General features: G+C 44.7%; 1 protein-coding gene across 3 annotated transcripts; it reads right to left on the reverse strand.

Moving 5' to 3' along the window:
* Window positions 1-398: 398 nt before the first annotated feature.
* On the reverse strand, window positions 399-15636 carry ncoa4 (nuclear receptor coactivator 4). Of its 3 annotated transcripts, none has more exons than XM_041867088.2 (10): window positions 15509-15636; window positions 7547-7673; window positions 4815-4955; window positions 4554-4642; window positions 4179-4287; window positions 3537-3638; window positions 3281-3403; window positions 2048-3082; window positions 1790-1882; window positions 399-1673 (listed from the first exon to the last, which is right to left on the reverse strand). In XM_041867088.2, the coding sequence occupies exons 1-10, from the start codon at window positions 15535-15537 to the stop codon at window positions 1668-1670; spliced, it is 1854 nt and encodes a 617-aa protein (XP_041723022.1). In that variant the 5' UTR covers window positions 15538-15636; the 3' UTR covers window positions 399-1667. The 3 variants fall into 3 exon arrangements, with proteins under 3 accessions (XP_041723022.1, XP_041723025.1, XP_041723024.1); XM_041867091.2 differs by lacking the exon at window positions 15509-15636 and adding an exon at window positions 10709-11004; XM_041867090.2 differs by lacking the exon at window positions 15509-15636 and adding an exon at window positions 9574-9779.
* Window positions 15637-23300: the final 7664 nt, after the last annotated feature.

The raw sequence follows: 23300 nt of genomic DNA on the forward strand, positions 1-23300 counted from the left end.
TCGTTCATGATCTATCAGAAACATTTTACGATCAATGAGAAATACGAGAGAACAAATGTCTGCCCTCTTCTAGCTCCAAAGGTGAAGGTTATACATTTTAGATAAGTAATCAAGCCAAGTCTGAGATTTAGGTTGATCTGTGGCCAATGTCTGTCATCAGTAATCATGGGAAGACTGGTGCAACTTGTGTTGGTCTGACATGGATGATCTAATCCACAATAATTGGGTACACAACTCCGTTGCGACAGCAGCAAATATTCTTGGCATCAGCACAACATTGGATAATGCTTCACTGTGCATTTCTCCAGACCAACTGCCTATGTTTGCAACTTGGTTTGGGCAATAAAAGGAAGTTCAAACTCAAAACTTGGTTTAAGAAAGAAGTCCAACAACAGCACTCAAGGTTTTGTTTTTATTAAGAGTTAAATATGGTACAGGTGTAACAGCAGAGGGAGTTAGACAAGTGATAATATGGATAGTTCTACTTTATGGTAAAAAGCATTTGCACAGGCCCCCAATATGAACTGAAAAAACCTATTAGAACCATTCATCAAGCACCATTGTGTTTCTCCTCTCCTACCCAACTCCCCATTGCACTTAGAGCCATGCACAAATATCTTTGGTCTACCCTCTATGGAGAGACATCTACAGAGGTAATATGCAGAAAGACATACATATCAGTGGTTATCAATACAAGGTGTTCTTTTGATAGATGTTTGCTTCATTAGTTTTAGCCAATCGAAAGTCATTTCAATGGAATTACTATATTGGGCACAACATTTTCAGCTTGCATATTTGCAACATGAAAACAATCAACTCTTGCACAGCAGTGATACAATCTCAACACAGGTGATATAGGACAGGCAAACCAACACCGGTTTCACAATGTATCCACTAAATACAATGAAGCAAACTTGAGGCACATAAACCAGAACTATGGAGTTAGTGAGATAAGGGTAGATGTATTGGTAATTGAGAATGCCTCTACGTTAAGCTTGTAATTTAGATGACTATTTTGAAGCCATTTCAGAGAAAGCTATACTGGTGTTTAAGCCAAAATAATATTTCACCAGATCGAAAGAAAACATACTAAGAAATAGAAACCAAAGAGTAGCTTACATTACTTGATAGTCTTTTTTGAGTATGGGGGAAAACTAGATATACCCACAGTCCCACAGCGCATAGTCACAGAATGATGGAATTCTGTGAATACCACTACAATGATCACTCATACTAGTGATGTATACTTGACAACTCTTTACCGCATTCCATAAAAAGGGTTTCTTAAAATATGGTTGATTAAAATAAATATCTAACCTCCCTCACCCCAAACATTCATGTGAGCTTGTACTTTCTCAAGAACAGAGATTCTCAAAATCACATTGTGAGTTAGCTTTAGATCCATGGCCCATCTTGCTAGCTTGACATTGAGAACTCTAATATGATTATAGAAGGCAAATTCAAAGAATTCCAGATGGCAGCAGGTCCACAAACCCCAGTCTCTATATCAGACTAGGGGCGGGAGGCACATCTCAGAGAGAGAGACCCATTCCCAGAAGAGCATTAGAGGAAAAAGTTAATCAAGACATTGTATGCGACCATCAGCATTAAAGTGGCTCCACAATAAAATCCAAAAAATATCTTCAAAAATCTACTGGATACAGCTTTTACATCTGGAAAAGAGGGGGGAAGGAAATAAAGAATTCAGGAACAAATAATGAACAAAATGGGTCACAAAAAATTCCATGTTGGTTTTCAGATAAATATGAATGGCTATTGAGATTCTTACCTGCATAGGTGCCCGGTGTAGCCACTTCTCTTTCTCTCCACCCATTTTCATACAGGAAAATAGATCACATACTGTGGGAAGGGCAAGTCGCTCCTGAAAATCAGACCAAGGAACACAGTATTGTCAGTATGAATGACCCAGCTTTTGCTCGAGGCTAAAATAGATTCACTGGTTAACCAGTGGTTGAAAGATTTCAAAACTAAAGAATGCGAAGACTACTGTGAGTTTTTCCAATCAGATCATTATCCATAGCCTTACCTGAGCATTGGCCCTCTTGCGTAGAAGCCACTTGTCCTCCTCTGGTTCTGTGTTGGGTTGCTCCTTTGTGCTCTCCTGTCTCGGTGTGGCAGCGGTGCTACTGTGGGTCTTCTCAGGTAAGACCCAACACTCTGGCTGCAGTGGTTTGCTGAAAGGGCTCTCCGACTTGGGGCCTTTGAACTGGGAGCTGTGTTCCACCCTGCTGGCCTTCTCCTTCCCCTGGGAGGCTGGTTGAGATACCCAGGCTGAGAGGGATGATAAGGCTTGGGACGTGGAGCCTATGGTCTTGCCAGGCTTGCTAGGGTGGAGCCAGGACTCCAGGATGGCCTGAACCTTCTGTTCTTGCTCTTGGTGGTAGATGGTGGACTGCTTGTTTTTGTCCACTGAGACTCCGTTCTTGTCCCGACCCTCCTTCTTGAGGAGCCAGGTGGAGAGGGCCTCTTTGCCGCAGTTCTCGTCACACACACACTGGGAGTAGCTGGAGCAGGACTCGTTGGCTTTGCACGACTGCTGGACTGGAATGGCCTGCTGCAGCCAGATCTCCACAGGGCTGGGGGTCTGGGGTGTGGTGGCAGCAGAGGTGGGGGTGGTTTTCAGGCACAAGAGTTTGCCCAGGTTCTCAATCTCCACAGACTTGGCACAGCACGAGCCGCAGTCTGATTTTGGCAGCCAATCGCTAGTGTAGAAACCTTCCTGGAAAGGCTTGAAGACCTGCTTCCACCTGTCAGCATCAGAGGCCTGGCAGTCCTCGCTGGTGGTCTCCTTGGCAACAGTAGCTGGGGTGATGAGCCAGTCACTCAGTTCTTCAATCTTTGCCCTCTCCTCCTCTTCTTCTTCCTCCTCCTCCTCCTCCAGAGCCATGTCTAACTCAGACTCATCAATCTTCTCAATGGAGAAGGTTGAGCTGCTGCTGATGCTACAGATACTGTTGGTTCTCTCTCTGATGGGAGTCTTCTCCTTCAGCAGCCACACCTCCAGGTCCTTCAGCTGGCCCCAGGCCTTGTGGAAGTCAAAGGGGGCCACAGGGCAGGATGACTGGATGACAGAGGAAAGAGATAAAAACATGATCTTTTTGACTTTGTGATAGTCTGGGTATAACATGAACCTGCAACTCAAATGTTTTTCGTTTGAAAATAGATATGGTAAATGTAATTAAATATTTGTTTTTCTAGGAGCAGAGTCTAGATACATTTTAAGCAACAAGGAAATTAATTTCGCGCCATCTGGTCTCACCTGAATATCCCTGCCGGTGATCAACCAATCCTGTGGGTTCTTGCTTGATTGGTATCCAACTGGGGCAGTAGTCACTGGACGGTTTCCAAGGAGCCAGTCGGCAAGAGGTGCAGAATCCACCCTCTACATATAAAAAAAAAAAAACAAGTGTGCATGTCAGTACACTGTATTTCCTTGTGAGTGAGGACTCCATGCATGTATAACCAAAGGAATCACAACTTTACATGGAAAGGGCCTGTGGCATCATGGTACAAACCTGTTTCTTAGCTGCGATTGGACAGCTCTGCTGAAGCCAAGGTTGCTCGCTAGTATTAGAGCTTTGAGGGATGATATTCAGCACGGGTCCTACTTCCATGTGCTGGGGAGGGGAAAGGGAAGTTAAGAACATTTGATCCACGAGGACGTGGGAGATGTCAGGGTTTTATGTAAGCAGTAACAACAGATTGAGGAACTAGGCCAGACAAGGCAGTCAGCTAGGACAGCATAACCAATACCTTCACCAAGTTGTTATCTCAAACTGCAATTCCCAAGATTTCCACCAGAAATATTTTCTAACACTCTTTCCTTGACTACAATTTTTATAGATATGAAAATGTACATGTCTAAACCTTATGAAATATACCTTTAGTAAACCTTTAACATTTACACTTTCACACACAAACTGGCAATGAGTACAGTTTTATGCCTCAGTGTTCAGAGGAGTTAGTTGTAAACCTCCATTAGAGCCGACAGGGAGCCTTATGTGGGCAGGGTGACAGAAGAGGCTCAACCGGTAAACACACAGACAAAGTTCAAACTTCTCCAATCAACATCGGGCTAAATCCAGTCTGGACTGAAGTGAACTTTGTTAGTAAGCTGTGTGTGTAATTCTGCTTATAGCTCCCAGAGGATCACGTACCTGGGTGGCAATGGTGCCAAAGGAGGTGATGGCCTGACGCAAGGAGCGAGTGTCAGCCTGGAAGCTCATCTCAGGGGTTTCCTCGGGAGTCAGGTTCAGGGAAGATAACCTGAACACACAGAGAAGAAGACATTTCAGCACACCATCTAAAATCCCCCCCCACACAGTTAACTACAGCTAGCTACTTACACATGCCAAACTTCAGGTTCTAACGTGATTATGCCCAAGTTAATTATAGAGGTATAATGGAAGCAAATACTGAAATGATTGCTCAAGTGCCATGACTTAAACACCATCTACCGTAAACAATAATTGCGAATACTGACTCCCAAATTACATTCAATTCAAGACAGAGGCCATTGTGCGATCTCTTACTTTTCCATGCAGCTAGTGAGCTGGTTGGCCAGATTGTTGCTGTTGGAGTTCTCTAGCTGATGAATGAGAATGTCAAACTGGCCTCGGAGCTGTGGGCAGAAGAGAGAGGGAGAGACAAGGAGGTCAGACCTGACACTGGTAACACGAGGAGAAGGTCACTGAAGTAAGAGACAAAATGGAACTTGATTTTCAGAGGTTTCTGAGCAGACACTGCAGTGCAGATATCGTCGTGTTGTGCTGCAGACATGGGGTACTACTCACCCGGTGAAGCTGATGTAGCTGTGCCTGCAGAGCCTCTCCCTTCAGCTGCTCCACAAGGTCAATCTGCTCCAGCAGCCACACCTCACGGGAACGCAGAAACTCCAGGTGTCTGCTGATACAGGTGTGAAGCTGGGACTTCACCTGTAAACAAGAAGAGAAATTAGCAAATTAGTCAGCAAAAAAAAAGATCTGCATACTAGAATCCGTACATACACTGCTGTCAAGTCACGGCCCTGAGATGTCACTGATACGGAGCACTCAAGGGCTGAGTAGCTTCTTTAATCTCCTGCTGCTGAAGCTATGCAAGGTCAGACACACAGAGAAGACGGCACACTGACCTATACACCCATCAGCTCCTAGTCTCCTACACAGTAAACTACTATATCCATGTCAAAGAATGAGGGAAAACACATTTGCTTTTACCTATTCCTCTGCTGGGTAGTCAGAAAAAGGCTGGATGATTCTCTAAGATGCAGTGAGAAGCGAGCAACTGCTGCTGCAGTAGTGGATCCGCTGCTGTCTGTGTCCTCTCAGACTGCAATGACCAGCCTCGCCCTGCTACTACCTTATAAAGGCGGGTCTGGGAAACTCTATCCGGTGGTTTGTTTCAATTATTGGTCTCCCTGGTCGTCCTCATCACGAGCCACATACTAATCATTAACTGTGGTCACGACAGGAGGACAAAGACCTGTTTTATCACAGCTCAAAGACCCATTTTAACATCACAGCTCAAAGACCCATTTTAACATCACAGCTCAAAGCCCCACAGCTCTAACAGGGCTTAGCATATCTGCCACAGTTATGACATACAATAATGCCATGGATCAGTTTGTGGGGAACTAATGACTACCCTGCCAGGTGTGCTAGGCTTCCCAGCACATCAAAACATACACACCCTATACCCATCTGCCTTCCTGAGGCCTGGGGTGACTAACCATGGTGCTTGTCCTAAATCCCTGAAAACCACTGTGTTTACAGCATAGAGGCCATTTTATGAGCCCGGCTGTGTGTTCCTGACATACAGTGAGGGAAAAAAGTATTTGATCCCCTGCTGATTTTGTACGTTTGCCCACTGACAAAGACATGATCAGTCTATAATTTTAATGGTAGGTTTATTTGAACAGTGAGAGACAGAATAACAACAAAATCCAGAAAAACGCATGTCAAAAATGTTATACATTTATTTGCATTTTAATTAGGGAAATAAGTATTTGACCCCTCTGCAAAACATGACTTAGTACTTGGTGGCAAAACCCTTGTTGGCAATCACAGAGGTCAGACGTTTCTTGTAGTTGGCCACCAGGTTTGCACACATCTCAGGAGGGATTTTGTTCCACTGCTCTTTGCAGATCTTCTCCAAGTCATTAAGGTTTCGAGGCTGACGTTTGACAACTCGAACCTTCAGCTCCCTCCACAGATTTTCTATGGGATTAAGGTCTGGAGACTGGCTAGGCCACTCCAGGACCTTAATGTGCTTCTTCTTGAGCCACTCCTTTGTTGCCTTGGCCGTGTGTTTTGGGTCATTGTCATGCTGGAATACCCATCCACGACCCATTTTCAATGCCCTGGCTGAGGGAAGGAGGTTCTCACCCAAGATTTGACGGTACATGGCCCCGTCCATCGTCCCTTTGATGCGGTGAAGTTGTCCTGTGCCCTTAGCAGAAAAACACCCCCAAAGCATAATGTTTCCACCTCCATGTTTGACAGTGGGGATGGTGTTCTTGGGGCCATAGGCAGCATTCCTCCTACTCCAAACACGGCGAGTTGAGTTGATGCCAAAGAGCTTGATTTTGGTCTCATCTGACCACAACACTTCCACCCAGTTCTCCTCTGAATCATTCAGATGTTCATTGGCAAACTTCAGAGGGCCCTGTATATGTGCTTTCTTGAGCAGGGGGACCTTGCGGGCGCTGCAGGATTTCAGTCCTTCACAGCGTTGTGTGTTACCAATTGTTTTCTTGGTGACTATGGTCCCAGCTGCCTTGAGATCATTGACAAGATCCTCCCGTGTAGTTCTGGGCTGATTCCTCACCGTTCTCATGATCATTGCAACTCCACGAGGTGAGATCTTGCATGGAGCCCCAGGCCGAGGGAGATTGACAGTTATTTTGTGTTTCTTCCATTTGCGAATAATCGCACCAACTGTTGTCACCTTCTCACCAAGATGCTTGGTCTTGTAGCCCATTCTAGCCTTGTGTAGGTCTACAATCTTGTCCCTGACATCCTTGGAGAGCTCTTTGGTCTTGGCCATGGTGGAGAGTTTGGAATCTGATTGATTGATTGATTGCTTCTGTGGACAGGTGTATTTTATACAGGTAACAACCTGAGATTAGGAGCACTCCCTTTAAGAGTGTGCTCCTAATCTCAGCGCGTTACCTGTATAAAAGACACCTGGGAGCCAGAAATATTTCTGATTGAGAGGAGGTCAAATACTTATTTCCCTCATTAAAATGCAAATCAATTTATAACATTTTTGACATGCGTTTTTCTGGATTTTGTTGTTGTTATTCTGTCTCTCACTGTTCAAATAAACCTACCATCAAAATTATAGACTGATCATGTCTTTGTCAGTGGGCAAACGTACAAAATCAGCAGGGGATCAAATACTTTTTTCCCCTCACTGTAACCAGAGCATAGACTGACTCAGTGGGGGTTCCATCTGATCCACTAGAACGGGGTCAACCCTGGGTGGGACCACGGGCTGTAAGAGAGTCCCCTGGTGGTTTACTCACCTCTCTGGAGTTGTCCTTGAGCTGGGCCTCAGCCCTCATCACCCCACCGATGGCCTCCTCCAGCTGAGAGCGGGCCTGCACACACTGCTTGAGGGTGGCCTTCTCTCGCTCCTCCACAAGAGACATTCTGCAGAGAGATACCGTTTTTATTACAGGGTTAGACTGATAGATAGTATGCTAGTTTTTGACATATAATAAAACAGCATTCTTTTTGTGTTCTCTTTCCAAAGACCTAAATCCTCCCTTGGTTCAGTGAGCCACTGACTGCTTTCAGGGATCAACTGTGAGCCGAATAGGGGGTGCTCGAACAATCAAGTTAATTGTCTATACACTAATAAAGCAAATGCTTTCCCTAGTCTAATAATGCGCAAGTAAGGAAATGTTTTACCGTCAGCACTGAGGCTCAATTTCTGTTCCCTTTTGCATTGAAAACAACTCTCGCTTTCCTGCTTTCTGTCCCCTTTCACTTCTGCTTTACATCTCTTAACACAAAGATAAACGATTTGGGGGGAAAATAAGTATCAGACTTAAGAAATGAAACAAGGTGCACACTCTCCCATCACAGTACTCATTTTGTCATTGTGACCACCAACAGGTATAACTACAGTGACCGATCAGGGTCCATGCTCCACAGGGAGATGGGTCTACTGTACTTCAAAATATACTGAGTGCTGTCTACTGTCATCATTTTCCTGTGTGCAGACACTGCAATGACTGAGGTACATTTTTGCAAGGGCATTAAGTTAAAAGGAATGTTTAGGCCTATTAGTTCTGAATTGGTCTCATGGTATGTTGTTGACTCGGTCCTTACACCAGCTTTGAGGTCTCTCCCACAACAAAACCCATCCTAAAACTGCTCAATCACTACCTGTCATACTCATTGTGCTGGGCTTTTGACAGAGCAACAATGGACAACTGTTATAGTGAATGTTCAGCATGCCCTCTAGGTCACGGTTTCCCAAACTCAGTCCTGGACCGAATTTGGGAAACCCTGGTCTCAGTAAACAACGTGATTAGACATGTTGCAAAATACAGGTCCAGAATCAGACCGGATTCCCATAATTGATTTCACCTATCACCTCAAATCATTAAGTGTGGTTACTCTTGGTTGTATTTGAGACTCCAGTGTTAGGCCTATAGTTTAACCAAGTATTTCAAAGCTGCTTAAAATGAGGCCATAAAATCTCTCTCACTTAAAACACTTCCCTTTCTCTACATCCATCCATGGGAGTGCTCACCTCGACTAACACCTCGACTAACATTGACTCTGTACCAGTACCTCCCTATATGGCCTCCCTTCTGTCATTTTATTTTACTGCTGCTCTTTAACTTATCTATTTTTTTACTTAACACTTATTTTTCTTAAAACTGCATTGTTGGTTAAGGGCTTGTAAGTAAGCATTTCACTGTAAGGTCTACACCTGTTGTATTCGGGGCACGTGGCAAATAAAATGTAATTTGTTCAAGCAGCTGACATCTTATGATTTATTCAACTTTAAGGATCAAGCTGCAAAGTCACTGATTTTAAAAAGACACTAGGCCCCTTGGGAACGACAGTGAAACATCAAATACTTAATCGTATTGTATCACAGTAAAACGTAATAGAGAAAAAAATGCACAGATCTTAGTACAATTTCAACCATATATAAAACCAGTACCTTGCAACAAAGTAACTGATACACATGCCAGCTTTAGATACTTGTTAGCTAGTTTGTTAGAGTAAAAGCAAGCGGTCTCCTGGACCAGGCAGCTTGCTTTTACTCTTTATTTGGTCATTATGAGACGACGACATACATTTAGAGGTATTTCTCATCTTAAAATAGCACCGTCTTCGACAATTAACCGGTTGGTCAATACATGCATTAGGGTTTAAATGTCATGTAACGTTAGCTCAGGTAAAATGGAGGAATTCGTCACTACATGGCTTGGATCGTCAAGGCTGGCTATGCACGATAACAGCAAAAAAATAGCGTATTCTTGGAAATCAGCCTTACAAAGCCAACCACAAACTCCAAGGTCATAGCTACCTCATGTTACGGAATGTCCAGTGATATCTGTCCGTTTAAATCCTCTGATGTTGCTCCCTTGTCTCATAAACAAAGGATACCAGTTTAATTGTTTGCTTTCATGATTTATCGTGCCACGAACCACTGCTGACCGCTACGTCATCGGCTGTGTTTCCGTCAGAGCCTAAGTTCAAGCAACCACCATCATGGCGCGTTCAGAACAACAGGGAACTCGGAACTGGGAACTCGGAAATCTCTGACTTCCGAGCGTTCAAACTAACTGGGAACTCGGGAAAAAAACGGGCTCATACTGGGAAAAATCGATTTCAACGGTCATCCAACTCGGAATTCTATCGGACCTCTTTCTAGAGCTCCGACTTTCCGACCTGAAGATCACTGACGTCATGATTTGACCTCGTATTTTTCCGAGTTCCCAGATGTTTTGAACGCGGCATCAGTCTCGCATTCCGCACGTACACCACTAATAGGAAGAGAAGGGCCCTTCAAAGGGGGGTTTCTGCTTTTTTCCTTTTGTCAATCACACCAAAGAAATGCACAGCAGGCACAGGCGCGTTAACTACACTAATAATCATTTGGCTCATTGGCTGGCTGTAATACAATTACTTACTGTCTTTATCAAGACAATGAAGAACTCGTCTATTGGAAATCCCCAAGAAATCAAGTGAATTCGACATTGCTTGACATTGTAATAACAAACAATACACTTGAAAAGTTACCAGTGAGGGTCCAAGTGACAGGCTACCATCCCCATAAAGGTGGTTCAGTGTTTTAACTATAGTGATACATCGTATCATGTAATGTTAACTAGTTAATATTTTATGGTAATCAGTAAATTGCCCAGTATTGTGTGTGTGTCTCCATAGATAGACAACTCTAACAATCATGTGTCAATCTGCTACGGTGGGGTCTTCTTAGCCCAATATGTACTCTTAAGGAACCTACCGTTACTCCTTAAGGTTAAGGTCCAAGGACCGTATATATTATTTTCAGAGGTAGACTGGCTCTGGTAGCCAAAACAGCCAAATACTTATTCTAAACGTGAATCGATTCTCAATTGCGATACGGTTCTAGAAACATAAAGCCCTATACTTTCATATTACAAAAATAATTTCACAAATGCATAATATACACTTACTGTGCACTGTTTTAACCGGATTTATCAGTTGCAGCTGACAGTATTTTTCAGTGACAACACGTTTCTGGCGGCCGTTACACAGGTTTTCGGAGCATGCTAGATAGCTAGCTATATAGCACAGATGGTCCCTCTGTCTTCCGTAAACACATGCTGTAACATGGGGATATTGACGTGTGGGAACACTAACCCTATAAAGGTGTGTATCAATTTAACCTTCTGTGTTTTGATTATTTCTCGCTGATATGAAAAATAATGTCCTTGTGTTTACAAGTGATGCGTGTTAATGTTCAGAGCGAGCATCAGGGCTGTCTTAAAGTGTAACTCATAACCCCAATTTCAGCCTTTGCCCAACCCCTTCAAATTTGTGGGTGGGGGGAATTGCTCATAGATATTCATTTTGGGGGTGGTTAAATGTAGTTGTACCTGATCACTACACTTCCTCACAAAAGCATATTTACCAGAAGTCCACTTGCTGATCACTACACTTCCTCACAAAAGCATATTTACCAGAAATCCACTTGCATGCTCTGTTAATAAAACTATGTGCATCATAACCAAACACAGCTCTTTTTTTAATTTTTTAATTTCACCTTTATTTAACCAGGTAAACCTCTTGTCAGTTAGCTCCCTGTGGTAAGGTGCCAAATTCCTGACATCGATTGCCACTTGCCGTGTAGGTTCGAATCCCTCATGGGGCGCAATTGTATTTTTTTTTTTTATGTGGACTCACATTTATTTAGGTATTGTGTTGGGAAGAAAAGTGCAATCATCACCTTGAAAATGAAAATTAGGGGCTCAATTCAATCCAACATGCATTGCAGTATTTACAAAGTATATTTTTTTCCCAATGTCAAATTAACTCACAGATTGGTCTTGGGTACTGTATATAAATGTACAACTACTACCTGGGCCACCCCTCTCATAAGTATGCTTTCACTTTTAAGCATTAGAAGTGTGTGGACACAGGATGAATATTGTAAATAAAGGATATGAAAAATATATATATATATATACACACACACACTTCTTCCTCGAACTATGAGCCAACTGTTTTTGCAGACTGCACCACCAATCAGTCATAGCAGTAGGGAAAAAATACCAACGCGTTGACCTGACCACCATTGTCATCTAGTTCTTGTTATGATGGATGTAGCTATGAATATAAATGTATAATCCTCATAGCCTACATGTTTCCTTTTATTCGTCAAAGTACAGATGTGTATGAAGCAGTATGCAAAAACGTTAAATTTGGTCATATGCGTAAATGTGCCTTACTGCCTAGAATTTTAACAAAACTCCCCCCATACAGGAGACCCCTTCATCCAATGACTTATGTGTAATGTAATGGAACTTAAGAGTCATGATCTTCCAAGCTACAAGATGTGCCTTCAACTACACGCATGATCAGGTCACACACACAGCAGCGGAGCTTCACAAGTCAAGAAGGTAGCTAGCTAATGATTTGCCTCGAAGTACAGTGCCTTCAGAAAGTATTCATAACCCTTAACTTACTCCACATTTTGTTGTGTTACAAACTGAATTCAAAATTGATTCAATTGATTTTTTTTCGCTCACCCATCTACACACTTTACCCCATATAATGACAAAGTGAAAACATTTATTGAAAATGAAATACATAAATAAATTGGGTTGAGGTGGGGTGATTGTGGAGGCCAGGTCATCTGATGCAGCACTCCATCACTCTCCTTCTTGGTCAAATAGCCCTTACACAGCCTGGAGGTGTGTTGGGTCATTATCCTGTTGAAAAACAAATGATAGTCCCACTAAGCAAACCAGATGGGATGGCGTATCACTGCAGAATGCTGTGGTAGCCATGCTGGTTAAGCGTGCCTTGAATTCTAAATAAATCACAGTGTCACCAGCAAAGCACCCCCACACCATCACACCTCCTCCTCCATGCTTCACGGTGGGAACTACACATGCGGAGATCACCCGTTCACCTATACTGCGTCTCACAAAGACATTGGTTGGAACCAAAAATCTCAAATTTGGACTCCAGACCAAAGGACAGATTACCACCGGTCTAATGTCCATTGCTCGTGTTTCTTGGCCCAAGCAAGTCTCTTCTTATTATTGGTGTCCTTTAGTAGTGGTTTATTTGCAGCAATTCGACCATGAATGTCTGATTCACGCAGTCTCCTCTGAACAGTTGATGTTGAGATGTGTCTGTTACTTGATCTCTGTGAAGGACTTATTTGGGCTGCAATTTCTGAGGCTGGTAACTATAATGAACTTATCTGCTGCAGCAGAGGTAACTATGTAGGCGACTTGTTCTTCTAGGATAAATGTTTTTTCTTTTTTTAAATTATATTAATTTATGATTTATAGCAGGGATGAAGACACAAGGACAATGTTTTGCTTTTCAATAAAACCTGTCATGTTGGTATAAGAACATCGTTCTACTTTATTTTATTAAAACTTTACAGGCTAAATTCTATTCTGTTAAGAGTAATTACAATAATCTATATGTGATTTGAGCATATGGATGTCCGGAAAATTTCTAAAATATCCGGAAAATTCATATCTTACCGGTCACGTTGTCTGGCGCCACATTTTCCTAACTGAAACCCTGGTTTTGGAATATTTTTATTCTGTACAGGCTTCCTTCTTTTCACTCTGTCAATTAGGTTAGTATTGTGGAGTTACTACTAGAGGTGTGCCGAGTAGTCGGACAAAACGAGTATCGTAACGGATATGGACAATTTCCTGGATACGATTATGATCAGAGTATTTTTTGTAATTATTAGTGATAGGGAAAAAAATAATTTTTGGGTGCCAACAGGCATCTTTCTCATGTCAGCCAGTAAAGTGAGGCGCTACGTGGTCTAAATAACTCAACTGGGTAGTTTGCCTGTCTGTAAAGAGAAGAGTACGTTGATCCTGCTGCTCTGATTGGATAGAGTGAAGCTATATTTCGCTTCATAATTTCACCCAATCACTTTCACTTCTCCGTTTTTTGGTCTGACCATTCCTGCTACTATGATAAATCCAATGACAAGGACGTTTGCAACAAGCTATCAAATGTGCATAATAGCTAACGAGCGGGGCAAGTTTAGGGGAAAAAATAGGAAACTAATACCGCATGTGTTAGCTAGCTAGATAGTATAATTAAACAAATGCAGTCTCCTGACTGCTTCATACCTCGAGTTTACTCAATGAAGTCTGAATACTTTTACCTACTAGCTAGCATTAGCGTAACAACACGATACCGTTAGCAAAATTATCTTCTGTAGGAAGGCGGGTGGGGGCAATTAATGAATATTCATGAGTCTCGACATAGAACCCGTCAAGTGATTGGTTGAGCCTTCATTGGTGCGTGACGTCACACAGATGCGCTACAGATCCGTCTGTTTAGCTAGCCCGCACCGACGGCATGAGCAGTTAGCACCAACCGAACGACTTGGGATACCCAGCTTCAGCTTTATCACCAAATTACTTACTAAATGGAAGCCTCACCAGCTAGCTACAAATCTTATTTTAGTTTCACTGTCCAATCCTTCAAAAAACGAGCCCACTAATTGTTATTTTGACCTTTCCACAATATGAGCAAGTTAACCCAAATGTATCAAAGAATAGGTCATGCGTCCGCTATTAGTTAGTGGCTACTACCTGGCCAGTGATATAGCTAGCTACATTTAAGTAATTTGTTATCCTCCTAAATGTGGTGGTCACTGGATACACTAGCTATGAGTTTAACATATTTGGCTGAAAACGAACTAGTAGCCAGTTGTTGCTGCCCATGGTGGAATCATATGTAACCCATTGGCTCCTGAAGCCTATGCTATGTCCACATGAGCTCCCAAGTCTAGCAAACGTCGGAATTAGCATTTCGCTAGCTAGCTAGAAAAACAGATAATATGAATCAAATCAATCAAATGTATTTCTAAAGCACTTTTTACATCAGCAGATGTCACAAAGTGCTTATACAGAAACCCAGCCTAAAACCCCAAACAGCAAGCAATGCTGTTTCCTGCCTTTCTAGGAAAAACTCCCTAGAAAGGCAGGAACCTAGGAAGAAACCTAGAGAGGAACCAGGCTCTGGGGGGTGGCCAATCCTCTTCTGGCTGTGCCCGGTGGAGATAAGAGCACATGGCCATTTAAGGCCAGATTGTTCTTCAAGATGTTCAAACGTTCATAGATGACCAGCAGGGTCAAATAATAATCAGTGGTTGTAGAGGGTGCAACAGGTCAGTACCTCAGGAGTAAATGTCAGTTGGCTTTTCATAGCTGAACATTCAGAGGTCGAGACAGCAGGTACGGTAGAGAGAGTCGAAAACAGCAGGTCCGGGAAAGGTAGCAAAGGTCAGGGTCAAACACTGTACCTAGCTAGCAAGCGCTCCTCTGCGACAATATATTAATGTCTGATTCGTATTTTAATTAATGTTAACTGTCATTGAAGTTGGTGGTTACTACTGGTTTCAGATCCGAGGCGAGATAAATAGTCCCCCATGTTTGGTAAGGGCTCAGCCTGACGTCACGCACTCAAGTAGGCTCAACCAATCACACGACGGGTTATATCGAGACAAATGAAATTCCCCCTCCCCCCGGTCATGGCTTTTGTCAAATTAACGTCAGATTCGACTTTTTGTAGACTATTAGGAGAATGAGGTTAAAGCTAGGAGAAGGGTTGGGCAAAATCGACTTTTGACGTTAATTTGATAAAAGCTGTATCCTTTCTAGCCATGAACATAACTTTCGTGCGCTAACATTATTAGCTAGCCAGCTGAATAGTTTCAAAACGTTTTAGCTAAATGTTCACAGGCCACCGGCCGCACCTACCTTTGTCCCATGTATTGCCCTCTTGACATCGCCGTGTATAGCTAGCTAGCTGTTTTAAAGTATAATTTAAACCCCTTGAGTCAACTGCTCTTCTTTTCGCGGGTTAAAACCTCCCGTGTCAAGGTCCTCACTAGTTAAGACAGCCACAAAGTCATACATCCGGCTATTTCTACATGTATCTTCTTAAAATCTGATTTTAAACCTAACCTTAACCCATACCTTAACCACAATGCTGACCTTATGCCTAAACTTAAATTTAGACTAAAAAGCAACAACAACAAAAAATCATGAATTTACATGTGGACTTTGTGGCTCTGATATCTAGTGGAACCCTAATGTCAGGCGTGGGACAAAAACGTCAGTGGAGGTTATCTCGCACGGAAATCTCTCGCGATAGTTGTACCACTATAAAGAAGTGTTTGTGCTTTGCTGTAATCTAGAGGTGAAAAAACGTTACATCTCTGCATTAGAACACTATAGGTAGGGCAGGCTGATAAAATAAAGCACTGAGCCACTACTGTATAATAAGAACGGATGAAAGGGGTTAGTTATCATAGTATTTGCTGTACTATTGTATGTAGTATGACATTGATAGTTTTTTTTTTTTGCCAGTTGTCAGCCACTTGACCAAAATGCATTTGTGGAGATTATTATATGGATGTGGGTGGGATCATAGAAAGGAAATGAGATAATCTAATTGTATTTGTCACCTGCCGAATACAACGGGTGTGGACTTAACCCCCTAGAATCTACAGTTGAAGTCGGAAGTTTACATACACTTAGGTTGGAGTCATTAAAACTTGTTTCTCAACCACTCCACAAATTTCTTGTTAACAAACTATAGTTTTGTCAAGACGGTTAGGACATCTACTTTGTGTATGACACAAGTAATTTTTCCAACAATTGTTTACAGACAGATTATTTCACTCATAATTCACTGTATCACAATTCCAGTGAAGTTTACATACACTAAATTGACTGTGCCTTTAAACAGCTTGGAAAATTCCAGAAAATTATGTCATGGCTTTAGAAGCTTCTGATAGGCTAATTGACATCATTTGAGTCAATTGGAGGTGTACCTGTGGATGTATTTCAAGGTCTACCTTCAAACTCAGTGTCTCTTTGCATGACATCATGGGAAAATCAAAAGAAATCAGCCAATCAAATCAAATCAAATTTTATTGGTCACATGTGCCGAATACAACAGGTGCAGACATTACAGTGAAATGCTTACTTACAGCCCTTAACCAACAGTGCATTTATTTTAAACAAAAAAAGTAAGAATAAAACAACAACAAAAAAAGTGTTGAGAAAAAAAGAGCAGAAGTAAAATAAAGTGACAGTAGGGGAGGCTATATATACAGGGGGGGTACCGTTGCAGAGTCAATGTGCGGGGGCACCGGCTAGTTGAGGTAGTTGAGGTAATATGTACATGTGGGTAGAGTTAAAGTGACTATGCATAAATACTTAACAGAGTAGCAGCAGCGTAAAAAGGATGGGGTGGGGGGGCAGTGCAAATAGTCCGGGTAGCCATGATTAGCTGTTCAGGAGTCTTATGGCTTGGGGGTAGAAGCTGTTGAGAAGTCTTTTGGACCTAGACTTGGCACTCCGGTACCGCTTGCCGTGCGGTAGCAGAGAGAACAGTCTATGACTAGGGTGGCTGGAGTCTTTGACAATTTTAATAATAATTATAATAATTTTGAGGGCCTTCCTCTGACACCGCCTGGTATAGAGGTCCTGGATGGCAGGAAGCTTTGCCCCAGTGATGTACTGGGCCGTACGCACTACCCTCTGTAGTGCCTTGCGGTCGGAGGCCAAGCAGTTGCCATACCAGGCGGTGATGCAACCAGTCAGGATGCTCTCGATGGTGCAGCTGTAGAATTTTTTGAGGATCTGAGGACCCATGCCAAATCTTTTTAGTCTCCTGAGGGGGAATAGGCTTTGTCGTGCCCTCTTCACGACTGTCTTGGTGTGTTTGGACCATGATAGTTCGTTGGTGATGTGGACACCAAGGAACTTGAAGCTCTCAACCTGTTTCACTACAGCCCCGTCGATGAGAATGGGGGCGTGCTCAGTCCTCTTTTTTTTTCCCTGTAGTCCACAATCATCTCCTTTGTCTTGGTCACGTTGAGGGAGAGGTTGTTGTCCTGGCACCACACGGCCAGATCTCTGACCTCCTCCCCTATAGGCTGTCTCATCGTTGTCGGTGATCAGGCCTACCACTGTTGTGTCGTCGGCAAACTTAATGATGGTGTTGGAGTCGTGCCTGGCCATGCAGTCATGGGTGAACAGAGAGTACAGGAGGGGGACTGAGCACGCACCCCTGAGGGGCCCCCGTGTTGAGGATCAGTTTGGCAGATGTGTTGTTACCTACCCTTACCACCTGGGGGCGGCCCGTCAGGAAGTCCAGGATCCAGTTGCAGAGGGAGGTGTTTAGTCCCAGGATCCTTAGCTTAGTGATGAGCTTAGAGGGCACTATGGTGTTGAATGCTGAGCTGTAGTCAATGAATAGCATTCTCACGTAGGTGTTCCTCTTGTCCAGGTGGGAAAGGGCAGTGTGGAGTGCGATAGAGATTGCATCATCTGTGGATCTGTTGGGGCGGTATGCAAATTGGAGTGGGTCTAGGGTTTCTGGGATAATGCTGTTGATGTGAGCCATGACCAGTCTTTCAAAGCACTTCATGGCTACAGACGTCAGTGCTACGGGTCGGTAGTCATTTAGGCAGGTTATCTTAGAGTCCTTGGGCACGGGGACTATGGTGGTCTGCTTGAAACATGTTGGTATTACAAACTCAGTCAGGGACATGTTGAAAATGTCAGTGAAGACACTTGCCAGTTGGTCAGCACATGCTCGGAGTACACGTCCTGGTAATCCGCCAGGCCCTGCGGCCTTGTGAATGTTGACCTGCTTAAAAGTCTTACTCACATCGGCTACGGAGAGCGTGATCACATAGTCATCCGGAACAGCTGGTGCTCTCATGCATGCTTCAGTGTTGCTTGCCTCGAAGCGAGCATAGAAGTGGTTTAGCTCGTCTGGTAGGCTTGTGTCACTGGGCAGCTCGCGGCTGTGCTTCCCTTTGTAGTCTGTAATAGTTTTCAAGCCCTGCCACATCCGACGAGCGTCAGAGCCAGTGTAGTATGATTCAATCTTAGACCTGTATTGACTCTTTGCCTGTTTGATGGTTCGTCGGAGGTCATAGCGGGATTTCTTATAAGCGTCCGGGTTAGAGTCCCGTTCCTTGAAAGCGGCAGCTCTACCCTTTAGCTCAGTGCGGATGTTTCCTGTAATCCATGGCTTCTGGTTGGGGTATGTACGTACGGTCACTGTGGGGACGACATCATCGATGCACTTATTGATGAAGCCAGTGACTGATGTGGTGTACTCCTCAATGCTGTCTGAAGAATCCCGGAACATGTTCCAGTCTGTGCTAGCAAAACAGTCCTGTAGCTTAGCATCTGCGTCATCTGACCACTTTTTTATTAACCGAGTCACTGGTGCTTCCTGCTTTAGTTTTTGCTTATAAGCAGGAATCAGGAGGATAGAGTTATGGTCAGATTTGCCAAATGGAGGGCGAGGGAGAGCTTTGTATGCGTCTCTGTGTGTGGAGTAAAGGTGGTCTAGAGTTTTTTTCCCTCTGGTTGCACATTTAACATGCTGGTAGAAATTAGGTAGAACGGATTTAAGTTTCCCTGCATTAAAGTCCCCGGCCACTAGGAGCGCTGCATCTGGATGAGCGTTTTCCTGTTGATTAATGGCCTTGTACAACTCATTCAGTGCAATCTTAATGCCAGCATTGGTTTGTGGTGGTAAATAGACAGCTATGAAAAATATAGATGAAAACTCTCTTGGTAAATAGTGTGGTCTACAGCTTATCATAAGATACTCTACCTCAGGCGAGCAAAACCTCGAGACTTCCTTAGTATTTGATTTTGTGCACCAGCTGTTGTTTACAAATATACACAGACCGCCACCCCTTGTCTTACCGGAGTCAGCCGTTCTGTCCTGCCGATGTAGCGTATAGCCTGCTAGCTGAATGTTATCATTGTTGTCGTTCAGCCACGACTCCGTGAAACATAAGATATTACAGTTTTTAATGTCCCGTTGGTAGGATAACCGTAATCTTAAATAGTCCATTTTATTTTCAAAAGATTGAACGTTGGCTAATAGGATTGATGGAAGAGGCAGTTTACTCGCTCGCCGTCGGATCCTTACAAGGCACCCCGATCTGCGTCCGCGATATCTCCGTCTCTTCCTCACGCGAATGACGGGGATTTGGGCCTTGTCGGGTGTCTGTATGATATCCTTCGCGGCCGCCTCGTTGAAGAAAAAATCTTCGTCCAATACGAGGTGAGTAATCGCTGTCCTGATATCCAGAAGCTCTTTTTGGTTATGTGACGTCACGAGAGGCTACACAGCTTTCAGCGGGATTGCTCAAGTAGTGCAAGGAGACAAGGTTCAAACAAAACAAGGATTTTATTATAGGTCTTGGGAAATTAACGAAAATATAACAAAATTCTGTTCTCTTGTGGCTCTTTAAGGGTTAACAGTTCAGGGATGTCTCTTCCACATCCAAAATCATAATTCTCACTCGCTCAGATAACTTTTCCCCAGCCTTACTGTAGTCCACGTTGCAGCTAGTGGCCAACCCAGCAAAAAGTCCTTCCAAATGTCTCTCACGTATTTCCACAGGTGCATATATCCAAAGGTGAGTATTTCCCAAAGGTAAGTATCTCCAAATCCTTATATTCCTCATGGAAGTGGACGTGCAGCACTCTTGTCCTCCAGAGAGCCCAGGTTGGAGACTGTGTTTCTTCACCCCCACACACTCCCTCAGTGTGTCTCTTCCCTTCCCCAAACCTTCAGCTCATCAGCTCCTCATTTGTTTCAGCTGCGTGGGAAGATTGGCCATAGAGGGGTGGAGTTCCCGACCATACCAGCAGATGGAGCCATAGCTGTCTGGGTTTGCAGCCACCTCAGGGGGATGTAACGTCCCTCCAGGACACAGCCTCTCGTGACATCACACATCCCCCTCCTCGGGACCGACGTCCTCGTCGGGTAAAGGCAGCGAAGAAGGCATCACGCCGGGAGAGGGCGTCCGCATTGCCGTGGTGCTTGCCAGACTGCTCTCTCTTCAACTCCTCCAACTCTAGGACCAGGGACTCAGCCTCCTGTTGTCTCTCCTTGAGTTTCTTACTGAACGCATCAGCCTTGGTTTTAGCAGAGTTTAGCTTCTGTTGAGCAGCTTTCAGTTCCTTCTCTCTCTCTGCCTCCGCATTCTTCATCTTGTTCTCCAACACCTTGTACTTCTCCTCTGCCTTCTTCTGGACCTCCTTACTACTGCGCAGGGTCTCCTCACACTCCTCGATGGTCCTGCGCAGCCTCTCCAGCTCCTCCTGTTGCTTAGGGAAGGAGCTCTGTTGGAGTTTAGCCTGGAGGATATCTAACTCTTCTGTCTTCATGTCTAACTGTTGCTTTAACAAACGATACCTCTCAGCGGTCCCCTTCAGACCAGACAGTTCTTTGTCCAGATTCTGTAGCTCCGTCTCTGTGTCGGTCTGGGCACCTGCCATCCCTATCAGAGCCCGGGCGGGAGTGAGTAACTCGGAGGATTGCACCGGAGCCTTCCCAGGATGCGTCTTGCCTCTCCGTTTCCGAGGTACTCGGGTTATCCTCTCCTGAGACTCTCTCCAGAGTGGGTAAAAGGCTGGGCAGTCTCGTCCAATTAGGACAGGGACGGGGAGGGAATCAACCACCCCCGCCGTCGTGTGTATGGTTCCCCGTGTGCTGGTCATTGTAAGTTCAGTAATGGGGTATTCCCTGGTGTCCCCATGGACACAGGAAACTGGGAGGACTTTCCCCGGGGGTCAGACACGTTGGGCCCACCAAATCCTTACGCACCAGGGTGGCCCGGCTACCAGAATCCAGTAAGGCCTCCACATCATGGTGATTCACAGTTACCGGGCAGGTGGGGGGTCGATCTGGGCCGCCATCTACGACTCCCAAGAGCGAGGCAAAACGGTGTGTGGGTGCTGAGCTGGAGGACTCCGCAGTGGGCATAGGTTCATCGGCTGGTTTCCCACACTGCCAGGAGATATGTCCCATCTCCCCACACCGGTAACACTGTCGAAGTTTCCCCCTCCTGGTGTACTCTTCTTGGACCCGCCTGGTTTCTGGCTCCCCTTGGAGCCGGGATAAGTCCTGACGTGGCTGGGTTCGAGACCTTGGGGTCCTTTGGACGGGTTCTTCCCATTTGTGGTGGGGCCGCACTCCTGGGGTCTTTCCGGGAAGCATTCAGCATCTCCGCTGTGGCCTGGTACTTTTCCACAGCTTCCACGGTCAGATCAGCCGTGGTCAAGGCCTGTTGACTGATGAACCGTTTTGCCTCATAAGGCAGGGCGCGTAGGTAACGATCCACCACAACGGCCTCCACCACCGCCGCTGCTGTATTCCTCTGCGGATCCAGCCATTTCCCTTGCGATTCGGACAAGTTCATGCATCTGCGCCCGAGGAGGTTGGTCTGGTTGGAAGGTCCAGCTGTGAAAGCGCTGGGCCATACCAAACTTTGTGAGTCCATATCTGCTGAGGATCTCAGACTTCAGGGCATCATAGTCAGTAACCTGGTCAGGGCCCAGGTCCCGGACAGCATTCAGCGATTCCCCGGTTAGAAAGGGGGCTAACAGACCAACCCACTGTTGCTTGGGCCAGGCTTCCCTAGTGGCCGTGGCCTCAAATGCATGCAGGTATGCCTCAATGTCATCGGTAGCTCCCATCTTAGATATAAAGTCACTTGCCTTTATTGGGCGGGTATTTTGGACAACCCTCTGTCTCTGCAACTGCAATTCCTCTGCCTTCAGAAGGTTGGCTTTCTTTTGCTCCTCCAAGAGAGCCACGTTTGCTTGCATCTGGGCTTGCTGGCCAGCAACAAGGGCTTTCAATATGTCCTCCATTTCAGTCGGCGGGGAGCCTACGGCCAACTTGGAAAACTGGGTGATCAAACCTTCGGTATCCTCCTCTGACATGCACTATTAACGCTTGAGCGTGCCCGTATTCTCCACCATCTGTGACGTCACGAGAGGCTACACAGCTTTCAGCGGGATTGCTCAAGTAGTGCAAGGAGACAAGGTTCAAACAAAACAAGGATTTTATTATAGGTCTTGGGAAATTAACGAAAATATAACAAAATTCTGTTCTCTTGTGGCTCTTTAAGGGTTAACAGTTCAGGGATGTCTCTTCCACATCCAAAATCATAATTCTCACTCGCTCAGATAACTTTTCCCCAGCCTTACTGTAGTCCACGTTGCAGCTAGTGGCCAACCCAGCAAAAAGTCCTTCCAAATGTCTCTCACGTATTTCCACAGGTGCATATATCCAAAGGTGAGTATTTCCCAAAGGTAAGTATCTCCAAATCCTTATATTCCTCATGGAAGTGGACGTGCAGCACTCTTGTCCTCCAGAGAGCCCAGGTTGGAGACTGTGTTTCTTCACCCCCCACACACTCCCTCAGTGTGTCTCTTCCCTTCCCCAAACCTTCAGCTCATCAGCTCCTCATTTGTTTCAGCTGCGTGGGAAGATTGGCCATAGAGGGGTGGAGTTCCCGACCATACCAGCAGATGGAGCCATAGCTGTCTGGGTTTGCAGCCACCTCAGGGGGATGTAACGTCCCTCCAGGACACAGCCTCTCGTGACATCACAGTTATAAGAGACGATGGCAGAAACATTATGTACAAAATAAATTACAAATAACGCGGAAAAACACACATAATAGTACAATTGGTTAGAGGGCTGTAAAAC

The sequence above is a fragment of the Coregonus clupeaformis genome, chromosome 37, assembly GCF_020615455.1.
Source record: "Coregonus clupeaformis isolate EN_2021a chromosome 37, ASM2061545v1, whole genome shotgun sequence".
Taxonomy (NCBI): Eukaryota; Metazoa; Chordata; class Actinopteri; order Salmoniformes; family Salmonidae; genus Coregonus; species Coregonus clupeaformis.